The following is a 12,724-nucleotide window of genomic DNA, read 5'->3' as shown; positions in this document are numbered from 1 at the left end:
CACCTCCTGGGGGGGATGACTCCCTTTCCCTGGCTTCTTGTATACTTGGCTTCACCGTTCAACCCTCTATTGGTTTGTTCTGGCAAACCTGCTTCACTCGCCTGCCAGGTACTGCCCCGAAGAAGACTTATACTGATTTTCCTTTGTTGGTGTGGGTCCCAGACCTGTATCACTCTACTACTTTGATTTGTCAGACCTGGATTGCTTTACTCCCAGGTAATGCCACAAAGAAGATGACTAGCATTACGTGTTTGCTCTAGGGTTCTCGACCCTTCGCTTGTGGTCAGCGGCTTTACTTGACCCCCCAGCATGAGGGAGATTCCCTCCGATTCTCTCTGGATTTGTTTGCAGGCCACATACCCTTCTCTGGTGGTCAGTGGTATCTCTGTTCCCACTGGGACAAGGGAGTTCATCCCTCAGGCTGTGCTTGGATCTCCACACCACCCAGCTGGGTCTCCTGCATACCCCGTTGCTTGCTTTCAATACGGAACACGTAACCAGCTCTTCCAGGTTTGATGAATCCTACGAATTCCTCACTAGACCCCTGCCTAAAGTCTCCTCCAAGGTGGCTAGGGGAAAGGCAGAAACTTTCTGATCCTGACCCTTGGGGAGGTGTTCTGTGGGAGGGTCACCTGGGAGGAGAAAGGGCCCAGGGGAATGAGGGGATTCCGTGGGTTGAGACACAGTATTTATCTTCCTCCAAGGAGACGCCTCCTTCATACCAAAGTCTGTAATGGATTGTTTTCGTAACAAGCCTTGTGTTCCACAAACTAAACAACTAAATGTGGGATAAAAACAATCACAAATTCCTAGGAATTGGGGAAAAATAAAAACCCTTCCAAAACCCTGTAGTCTTATAAAGCTAAAAAACATTGCTAACTCCTAAAGATACTGTGAAAGGAAGTCTGTGAATAATAACGATTTAAACTCTGAAGAACTTTATTCCTCTTTAAAATCAAGTCTGGGACGCAAGAGTTAAAATGATGGCATCTATTTTAACCTGTGTAATGGGTTTCATTGTAAATTATGCAAATGATGCACTGGTTTTAATGTTAATTGGTTTGGAGAATGTATGTGCTGCGAAATGCATCCACGATTAAGGGGACCTCTGCCTGCCTTGTGTCCCATGGTAAGTGAGATTTGATTGAATACTCTGTTATTTGCACTGCATAAAGAGGCAGTTTTGCTGTTTTAAGATTCATCAAGAAGATTACTATTTCTTATAAATGTGTGTGATTATTGCACCAAAAAAACCAAACACGAAAATGCCGAATTTTCTTTCCCCCACACATGTACTCTCAATGATATGGGGGGAAGACGCCCCCTTCCCATACTCCTTATATTTTGTATTACCCTAAATATCCCTCCACCACACACACACATTTGCGTGGAAATGTGCACCTCGCTTTTTTTTCCTTGTTCGGCATTTTTTTTCGCAGAATTATGGGATGATACCATCCTTACTAGACAGTTAACATTTATTTGATGCTTCAGAACATCTTTGAATCTTGTTGGATTCTTCACATAGTGAAATGTGCTTTTTTGATGAAGGGCCTCTTTGATCGCACTGTGCAGAGGTCACTTTGAGGTATTGTAGATTGTTTTGTGCATTTCTCAATTCAAGGTTGGATCGAAGAAACTCTGAAAGATTGTGCACTGTGAATTTGTGAAGCTATCCACATTCTGCATTCAAGCTCCACACCCGTTTGTAAGCAGGCGTGCCAACTATATATACTGCAGTGCTTACTGATACAAATGTATACTTGTACAGCCGTTGTTATGAGTAGTACGTGTGTGAGACAAAGGTTGCTGGATAATACACACTAGTACTCGAGGAGGCTGTTTTCTTGACACAAGATTGCAACGATTGAATCTATCCTGTTCATTAGGCACAAACGAGATGAATTAACAAGCTCAACAAAACTTTCCAAAATAAGCTAAAACATCTGTAGTACTGCATCAAGGCAAGCATTTCTTAAAATAGAAAGTAAAGTGTCGGGCAATAGTAGATGTGCTTGATGTTTTATCAGTGACGCACTCGGGTTGTCACGTGTATTGGGCAGCGGACTTGACTCCAGCTCAGTACCTACCTAGAAATTGGCTGAGTATCTTCAACATACCTTTACACCAATCAATTAACCTTACTCTTCGCATTTTTCAAGGGTGCGTTCAGTTTCTGTAGCGAATATTGTTGCTTTCTTAACCAAACCCAGATTTCTGCAAACACAATAAGATGCCTGATCTTAATGCAAGGTTCTGATGTCGAATGCAGTCTTGGCAACCGTGTTTTAGTGGTGTAATGTGTTAACTGATATGAGATTCGATGAGTAGCATTGTGAGGCAACAAACCCATTTTAGAGCTCTTCGTAGTAACGATCCTACATGGATTAAATGGAGAGGGCAACACTGGTTCGTATTGCATCAGTTATGGCATCCTTTATGTGTAGAACAAGATAATTACTTTGAAAACTATTTCCATGCTGAAAGTAAATTCAACACACTGATTTGTACATGTTTGACTGATGGTCCCCTGGTAGTGCAGTTACATAGTTCTATGGTGTATAGAACTTGCTTTCTATATCCGCATTTTTAGAACAAAGTCTGCAATTTGAATGGCAGCTCCCGAGGTGTAATGGCTAAATTAAAAATATATGGCACACTTACATTTGCAATTTCATTGTGGCTGGACTGTGCGCAAAGATCATGAAGTCGCACATTGATCATTGTAGGCATGAATTGAACTGTGTGCATAAACTACCCAGTGATTGTGACCTGTTTGCTTGTTCCTTTTTTTTTTGTGCAGTATGACTTTTCCCTGGAAAAAAAGACAATTGAGTGGGCTGAAGAAATCAAACAAATCAAAGAGGCTCAAAAAGAAGCAGAGCTTAAAGTCGAAAGGGCTTTTACCCATGATGAATCCAGCACCAACTGCTACACTGAGGAGCATGCATTCTCTGAAGGAAGCAGTTCAGAGCCTATGCCACCTCCCATTAACCCTGTCCATGCAAACATACACCATAACAACATTCTGACCCCAACCCCTGCTCACAGTGCCATAAAACAGAAGGTTTTGAGTCCACCTCATATCCACACTGGCTTTAACCCAGCAGACTTTGAGTGCGAGGAAGACCCATTTGATAAACTGGAATTAAAAACTATTAATGAGAAAGAGGAACTGAAGAACATTTTGGATATTCATATTCGACCTGTTGCAAACCCTCACTTGGACAGTGGTCTGCCCCATGCAGGCTCCGAAGCAGGACTGGGTTCTGATGCCAAGGATGAGGAAGATTTGGTGTCCATTAAAAGACCAGCCTTGGACTTCAAGCACTTACACAAACCAAATGGCTTTGTCACTTTACCACAGTTTGAAAACTGTGAAAATATGCCTGTGTCTTCCAAAGTGTCCCTTTCTCCCAATACTACAGTCAGCAATATAAAATCCCTCTCTTTTCCAAAGCTGGATTCTGATGAGGGGGACCAGAAAACCAAGCTCTCAAGCACTTTCCACAGCACTAATTGCCTGCCCAACGGCACTTTGTTGGGATCCTTAAAGAGCTGCTCCCAGGACAGTATTAACAAACTGAATGGGCACCATGTGCTAGGCATTTCCACTTTACATTTGGACAGTGTAATGGCAACTTCTTCATTGTCCTCTAGGATGCCCGTTCTGTCATCCAAATTGTCATCTCAAAACACAGGTGCAACGGTAAGGCTGTTCAGTTTCTTTGTTGTGCAATGCTAAGGATTACAGTCCTCTTTCACTAAAGCAATCTTTCCCTTATGCTTCTGAAGCATTTAGATTAAGTTGTAATTGTTTTACTTTTTAATAACAAATAACCATCTTGCCTGCAAATTACCAGATTGTGATACTACAAACCGTTCGGCCTTTGTCAATTTAAGAAGGCAGACCGTGCTGCTGTCAAATATAGTATATTGTCACGGTCATGCCCCAAGGTATATCTTGCCAGTTTGGTAATGTCACATGAGGTTTTGAGCCAGTCAGGAATTGGGGATGGGAGAAGAAATCTGTTTTACAGTTTCCGAATTTTCTAATTACTTTGACTGTTTTGCTCTAGAAAGACCTTGTGTGTTATAGTTCTAAGCTCCAGCTGGGTAACAGACATGTGACTGGTGCCTAGTATGCTTTAATCCTGTCCACATCCCAGGACTACATTTGTTCTTTATGAATTTTCGATTACATTTACTGGAAACGTCCTATTTTAGGAGCAAGAGTGAAATTAATGTGTGGCTGCCACCTATATAGACAAACTGTAAGAACTCAATTGAAATGTTTAGACACTTATCAATTGTTCTCATATGTTATCAATCACAATAGACCTTTTTGGTCTTTTGTGAATAACTTGGAAATCTTGCACACAGAAATGGTTTGGTTATGTTCATTAAACGGTGCACAGATCTCGCTGATTCTGCCTTCCAAATGTGTATGGGACCAGGTTTTGTTTTTATCCAGAAATTAACTACAATATTGGGAGTTTTATAGATTATCCTATGTGTTAAATGTGGTTTTCTTTTCTTTTTTTGTAATTCTGTAAATGTTTTTTTAATAATCCATGCCACAGAGAAATGTGTGGGTGGGGGTTGGTGGGGAAGTAAACTGACACTGGCATGTGCTGAGCGCTGCGATTTCAGAAGCTGGCGTTCTGCTATTGTATTGTGTAATCAAGTAGTACATTGGATGTCATGGGCACATTAGGAGAAATGTGTAGACCAGTCTAACATTAGCAGTATGTAATGTAGAGTAGGTCCTCCTTAGTGGTGCGCTCCCCAGGCAAAAATGACAGTCACTTTATCACGATGATTTGATTAATTTATGTAGTGTAGTTTCTGGATGCTCCATGTATTTAAATCATACATTCAGAATTCTTGCACCATAATATTGGATTATCTCCCTTGTAGCATTAAATTATCTCCCAACACGTATTTCCCCATAGCTTTAGCTATAGTTCTTCAAAAAATCAAAACCACATGTTCTAATTGTAAAGACTGGTAGGGAGTGTCTGTACTTCCGCTCTCTATATGGTAGAGGAGAGGCACAGAGGACCCCAGCCAAGATTCTCTATTATTGGTACGTGGTCGAGCAATCGAGGCCTAGCTTCTCAGGAGGTGATGCAGGCTGGTTCTTAAGTACAGTGTAGTCCCCGAACCCCCGCAAAGGAATGTCCACACACTGTATTACTGAAAACAGTCTTTATATAATTAATATTCAAAGGTATGTACACGATCACAATAACGCACTTTGTACTCGGAAGTCAATAATGATAAATATATACAATTCTAAAGTGGTACCACCAATGTTATCGAATCTCATTAAAGTGCATCAACTGTACGGTTAAAATGTCACACAGATCAATAACGAGGAAACCAGCAATAGAGATAGGAAGGAACGCAAGGTGGTTGAAACAGTAGGCAAAATGCCGACACCTACCACTAGGCGCAGTTCTGTGTGGAGATCCCCCCCACCTGGGCAACCTGTAAATAAAGATATATCGCACAAGCCCAGTCCATATAATGTTCAATAGTCTGTCTTCCTCCTATTAAGGTTTTACCCCCCCCCCCCAATATACCTGGTGGAGTAGAGTTCTCCGACGATGCGTCGACCGATCCTTCTTGAGTGACTCCCTTTAAGGCAGGAGCCACGGATCGTCGAGAGGTGTCGAGGAACTCGGTGTCAGGGAATCGATGGCCCATCTTGAGTGCCCTCCCTTTAAAGCAGGAGTCACGGGTTGTCGAATGTCCGACGGTGAACAGGTTGAACTACGGCCGTGAAGTGGCAGCTTCGTTCCTAGCGGTGCTCGTCGACAGAGCGTTGGCGTCTTGCAAGGAAGAGGCGTGCGGGGCACATCGGTGACAATAGTTCTGGACAGCAAAGAGATGGACTGTGGCCCAGCAAGGACGTCAAGTCATCCGCGTCTCTGTGGTCTTTAGGTGGGGGGAAACCCACCGGTGGATGCTCCTCAGCGCGTCGACGGTCGGACCTTCTCCAGCGGGAGACAAGCGGGTGACGATGCAGACGAGAGCGTCCGATGATTAATTGAAGTTCTTAGGCAAACGGGAGCACGGCCGGGCGCTTCTCCTTGGAGTTCCGCATCAGTCCCTGTATCGGGTCGGCAGCCTGTCGAAGGTCTGTCTACCAGGGAGCGTTGGCAAAGATCAGCTGTGCACGATGGTCCCTCGTAGCTCGGGAAGAGGGCGCCTTACCAGGTCCTCTCTGGGTCAGTCCTTGGAGGCACAGCAGCTTTCAGATTGAGAAGGAGAGCAACAGCAATTCTTCTCGTCCAGCAGGGCTTCAAAGTTAAGCTTCAGTTACTCCAGTTAAGTTACTCGTCGTAGTGGACTTCAGCTTCTGAACACGATTCCTAGCAGTGAGAGGTCCCCAGATATACTGTTGATCTCCCATTCATTCCGCTGGGTCACACTCAAGCATCCAATCACAACTTAGGGCATTCATGCAGTCAGGCAGCCAATCAGGCACACAAGGTATTCGGGCCATTCACTTCTCTCCAGACACTCGCAACAAGTTATGTGTATTGGGAGAAGTAGCCACCCATTCAACACTCCAAGCTGCATTCATACCGGTTTCGGGCAGGCCTTCTCAGTCATTGTGTCAACCACCAGATAATAGACATCCACAACACAGAATGCATATTCATCACACACTCTATTCACCCGGGTCCCACCCACAGGAGGTACCCACAACATACATCACCGGGAAGGCTCCAGCTAGTCTGGCCGGGCCTTCACAACACCACCATATATGGCTCTTCCATCCAACAGCCAGTCAGGGGGAAGGGACAGAGTCAGGGTTTCCCAGGACTTTGGGAAAACAAGGTAATGGGTAATAGAAAGCAAGAGGCCACCGGGGCCATCTTGTTTTCCATCAGGAATCAACTTATCCCAATGGCAGGGCCGGGGTATCCCAAAATGGAGGATACTCCGCACACCTGTCAAATTCAGCATGGAGCTGCCACCAGTCGATACCCTGCTCTGTGGGCCACCCACAGGTGCCCAAAAACATACACCAGGGGCACAGGGTTGTACCCCCACCCATGGGTGCCATAAGGGTATCCCACGGGTCCGTTCACCAAACCAAAAGAGAGAGCTGCACCGCCAGGAGTCCCACAGGAACTCCTGCGCGGAAAACACGACAGAACACACGATAAAAAGCAATAAAGGACAAGGATACGGAGGCCCTGTCCCTCAGATGCATTTCCAGCATCACCCTAATTTTGTTAACTTGAACAAAAAATATAATAAACCACCAGTTTTTAACATATCTACCTGGAAGAGGACATGCACTCACCCTTATCACAGTCGTCTTGATCCTGATTATTATTGGTCATTCGTACTTGTCTTTCACTTTTAACCGTTATATTCCAATTTGTGTTTTTTCTTCTAAAGTCTGTAAAACAGATGCACAGAGCTCCTGTAGTGTGTTTTGCTTGCTGTTAAGTATTATTTCCTATATGTATAAGGATATGTGTACTGTTTTGTACAAAAAATCAATTTAAATAGGCTGCCTATATAGATGGCATTTGAATGGTCCACCTAGGGCTTACCAAAGAACAGTGTCCCTCCAGGGAAGTGAAGCAGGAGCTTCCCCACACGCCGAGGTAGGCCATTGGGCACCTTTCTTCCGCTCGCTATGCTCCAGAATCCCCGACACCGAAATAGCGCGGACTCATGCGCCCACGTCTCCCTGTTAGTTTGATGCCCACTGCCTGCTGCAGTCGCACGATATGCGTGTAATTTATTGAAAAAGGCATTTGTCTAAGCCGCGATCACTACGGCTGCCATTCCAAGATGGCCGCTCCCACATCATAGGCATTTCGCCCCTCGCTGTACTGCATCCAGGCTTCCTGGAGCTTCACCATTGGCTGCTTTCAAGCCAAAGCCAGCCAATCAACCGCCGGCAGGCGTAGCCGGCCGCCTACACGAAGGCTGCCGTACAAAGGCTAGTGCCCTGTCCCAGTTCCACGCCGTGGGCCGGAATCGCTGCACGACGACCACCATGCACCTGCATGCAAACTTTAAGGTACTTTGTACGTTCTGCCATGTATGCTAATCTACTCTCCAAGGCCTCACGCTCAGAGCCGTTCCTAGGCGCGATCTATCTTGATTTAACTGCTGTTCACCCGTGCTAGATTTACCTTTAGCCCGGCCACCCTAATTAAAGGCTAACAGATTGTGCTTCTCACGATGCCTATACCATTAGCCATGGCCTTCCTAGCTGATATTCGATTCTAGGTACTGCATAATACTTAATGGGCTAGGCATTGCACCTTACTGAATGTGCTGATATTCAAATTTAGGTACTGCATTCTTTGGTACTGCGTACTAATGTACCATACTGCATTCAGAGTTTGACCCGTGATATTGCGCCCCATTGTATGCACTTTTAAACCTTGGTGATACACACTGCTCTCTACTCAACCGTGTCACCCAAGTGCACACCTGTCATATTGCGCGATTACTGTGCCACCTTCGCCCTTATTCATGTCCTCGGATCCACGTGTCCCTTCTGTACCCTATTCAAAGTGCAACCTCACTGCATTTGTGCACCCTACTGTAATCTCGAATCTAGGTCCCCTGCTGTACCCCAGTCATTGTGTGACCTCACTGCATTTGTGCACCCTACCGTAATCTCAAATCTAGGTGCCCTGCTGTACCCCAGTCATTGTGTGACCTCACTGCATTTGTGCACTCTACTGTAATCTCGAATCTAGGTGCCCTGCTGTACCCCAGTCATTGTGTGACCTCAGTGCATTTGTGCCCCTACTGTGATTTTTAAATCTAGGTGCCCTGCTGTACTCCAGTCAATGTGTGACCTCAGTGCATTTTTGCCCCTACTGAGATTTCGAATCTAGTTGCCCTGCTGTACCCCAGTCAATGTGTGACCTCAGTGCATTTGTGCCCCTACTGAGATTTCAAAACTAGGTGCCCCACTGCACTCTTCTCAACTTGTCACACTAATGCATCTTGATACATTCAGTGATTTCGAATACAGGCGCCCCCATTGTAAACTATCCTCCTGATAACTACCACGCCAGTAAGCGACCGTCTTTTAACCTACCCGGTTTCCGAACTACTAGACCACGTCGTGCAGCTGTGGCATCCTGCTTGCTTCCACCTTATCCACCTAATCATCATAGGGTATTCAATCTCTTCCCTAGGCACTCCCTCCACCAACATTGTCAGGACTCATCACTGCCCCACCCACGACGACTTCTCCACACATTTCCTTATCATGCATCATTGCGCAGACCACTCAATTAACCCGTACCTTAATGATCGGGCTCTGTGGCTCCAACACTTTGCCACTAAACCTGCAACCAACCAACCGTGTACACTACAATCTAGAAACACCAGACTCAGATCTAGATTACCTCGTGCACCTTGCACGCAGCGCAGCCACATCACCTATATACATCACGACTCACCAATGAGATCCAACCCCCCCCCCCACCCCTATCACAACGCTCAAGGGTGCTCTTATCAATGCAAGATCCCTCACAGCACACGCTCTCGACATTGCTGACCTCATCACCGTCCAAAACCTCGACTTCTTAGCTGTCACCGAAACCTGGTTACATGCTGCCTCTGGCCCTCTTCTCACCTTAGCCATTCCTAATGGTTACTCCATCATCAGAAATGATCACCTTTCTAACCTGTGTAAAGGCGGAGGAGTTGCACTTATACACAAAGATAATATCACTATGAGAACCACTACCAATTCCCAACTCAGCTCGGCAGAATCCTTATCAGTGAAATTATCCCTTTCACCTACCAACACAGCAACATTACATCTCATATACAGACCCCCAGGTCCCCTTGGGTCCTTCACAGATATTACATCTATCCTGTCTGCTAACACTAAGCCTAATTCGCAGGTGTTATTATTAGGTGACCTCCATCTGGGCCTCGCCGACCCTAAGGAACATATGGCCACTGAGGTTGCCGCTACCCTTGGCAACTTAGACTTCCAACAACGCATTCTTGCACCCACCCACAACAAGGGCAGAACATTGGACTGGATATCTGATCTCAATTGCAACACCATGATCACCTCCAACTCCGCCTGCGCTTGGTTCGACCATCATATCATCACCTTCCCCTTACCAGCCACCAACCCACAGACTAAACCTACCATAGCCCCGGCTATACCCACCAGGAACAAAAAGGACATCACTAGGGACAAACTGCTCCCTCTCATCCTCCCTATCCTTAAAAATTGTGCCAAGCAGCATAAGGACCCTACCATCCTAGTAGAGACCTTCAACCTTACCATACTCAATGCCATAGAGAATATAGCCCCTCTCAAAATATGCAAAGCCAAACAACGATCCCACCTGAACTCATGGTTCACCCTGCAGCTTAGAGTTATGCGTAAAGAAAAGCGAAAGGCCGAAGCTCTCTGGAAAAGCAATCCCAGCATGGCCAACAAAGACTCCCTTCTCATCACTTCACTAACTACAAGGAGGCCATACTCCAAGCCAAAAAAGAGACATATAACCAACGTATATCTCAAGCTGAATCCAACAGAAAAGAATTATTTAAAATTCTCAAAGAATTAGAATCCCCTTTGCCTGGTGCAATAACATCCAAAACGCACTTCTCAATAAAATTACTACTCTGCATGCTAAAATAAACACCAAACAAAATACCCTCCACACCTCCCCCACTACTAAAACTATGCCACCTAAAAAGACCATCCCACCTTTCCACAAGCCATTCAGCTTCGCGGCTCTTAACATCGCTGAGGTTGAAAAAATCATTAGTACCTTAAAACCGTCAAACTGCCATGGCGACTCCAGGCCGGCACCGATCATTAAGGAATCGGCACATGACCTCGCTCCTTTCATAACCACGTTCATCAATGCCTCATTCCAATCGGGAGTGGTCCCTAACAATTTGAAAGATGCTTGGGTTATCCCCCTCTTAATAAAACCGACACTAGATCCGCAGACCCCAACCAACTATATACCCATTACTACGATCCCATTTCTTCTAAAAATACTAGACGGAGCAGCCTACCTTCAGATACAGAAATATCTGGAAACGAACAAACTTTTAGGCACCAGACAATCCGGCTTCAGACCCAAACATGGGACTGAAACAGCCCTCTTAGACCTCAAAACCCAAATTGAGGACCTAAAAGATAACGGCAAATTGGCACTACTACTCCTATTGAACTTAACGGCTGCCTTTGATCTGGTCAACCACCAAATTCTTTGTCAACATTTAAAGTCAGCAGCCCACTTTTCTGATAACGCCACCAATTGGATCAGGTCATTTCTAGACAATAGACACATGAGTCTTCTCCCCTACTTCCTCAGCTGACCCAGCGCCAGTCCCCTGTGGGGTCCCACAAGGGTCATGTGTATCACCCACCCTCTACAATGTATTCACAAAACCCCTATTTGATGTGCTGGACTATCTGGGTGTCACCTACACCAATTACGCCGATGACACCCAGAGTCTCATTCCCATCACAGGCGACTACGTTGTAAACTCAAAATCACTAAAGGACATTTATCAGGTCATCCAAGCCTGGATGGCACAACATGAGCTCTCTCAATGATCAGACAGAGCTCCTCATCATAGGCACTCAACAAAGGCTCAACAAGTTGAACCCCTTGTCCAGCTCTTTTAATATCGATGGCAAATCAAAGTATCCAGAGATCCAAAAACCCTGGGAATCCACTTAGATTCCACACTCTCACTTCACAGACAAACCAATGCAGTTGCTTCTGCATCAGCTTACACATGTAAGCTTTTCACAGCCTTCCGCCCATTCCTCTCCTCGCATAACTGCACCACTCTCGCCAGGACATTGGTTATGTCCAAACTGGACTATTGTAATGCACTGTACCAAGGCAACAACCAGTGTAACCTCAAACTCCAGATTACTCAAAACAACGCCATTCGAGCAGCCCTCAACATCCCTAGATCAGCACACATCTCTGAAACTAGGAAGAACCATCATTGGCTTTCAGTCTCCCAAAGGATCTCACTCATATCACTTGCCCTTACCTACAAATGCTTACACAACCAAGCCCCTACCTACCTAGCTTCGTGGTTCACTCAATACATCCCGCCACGGCCACTCAGATTGGCCCATAATCAAAGCCTTGCCATCCCTAGATTCAAGCTCCAAACAGCTGGTGGGGTTAGCTTCCCCGTATTGGCAGCCAAACTTTGGAACACTGTACCTCTCTCTATTAGAAATCTCATCTCTCAACCTATTCAAACTCAAGGTTAAATGCTGGTTAGCCACATCAGACGTCCAAATACCTTCTGAATAGCTGACTTCTCAGAGTTATGTATACCCGTTTAATTTGCATTTGATCCTGTATGCCTATGCTCTGTATATGTGCCTGTACATTTTGTATCTATTACGTATGCTTGTGTATTGCTGTAACCATTGTTTGAAGATATGCGCCCGGTTGCCTACGGGCCTGGTTTGCGCTATACAAATAAAATAAATACAAACATGTTTCTGATGTTTGTTAATCTGCTTAGAATCACATGCTGTGCATAGGTCCGACATCCAGTGGTCACTGCGGAGTATTGCATTTTGTTTTTCGTAGTCGAAAAGGGGACGTCGACAAGGCGTGTCTGTAACACTATCCCTATAGTGACGTGCGTTGTACCCACAATCCCTCACGCGTCGAGGTCCCTCAGATTGTTTTTTTCCGCCCAG

General features: G+C 45.4%; 1 protein-coding gene across 4 annotated transcripts in view; it reads left to right on the top strand.

Annotated features, from left to right (window-relative positions):
- Positions 1-12,724, top strand: part of UBAP1 (ubiquitin associated protein 1) — a 391,833-nt gene that overhangs the window by 270,103 nt on the left and 109,006 nt on the right. For all 4 annotated transcript variants that reach the window (XM_069626846.1, XM_069626847.1, XM_069626845.1 and 1 more), the window contains exon 5: positions 2,804-3,709. In XM_069626846.1, the coding sequence (XP_069482947.1) occupies positions 2,804-3,709 (906 nt within the window). The remainder of the gene's footprint in view (positions 1-2,803; positions 3,710-12,724) is intronic.

Source organism: Ambystoma mexicanum, chromosome 6p, assembly GCF_040938575.1.
Source record: "Ambystoma mexicanum isolate Mex_15411 chromosome 6p, UKY_AmexF1_1, whole genome shotgun sequence".
NCBI classification, from domain to species: domain Eukaryota; kingdom Metazoa; phylum Chordata; class Amphibia; order Caudata; family Ambystomatidae; genus Ambystoma; species Ambystoma mexicanum.
Note: the sequence above shows the minus strand (reverse complement) of the source record. Positions and strands in the feature narration are given on the sequence as shown.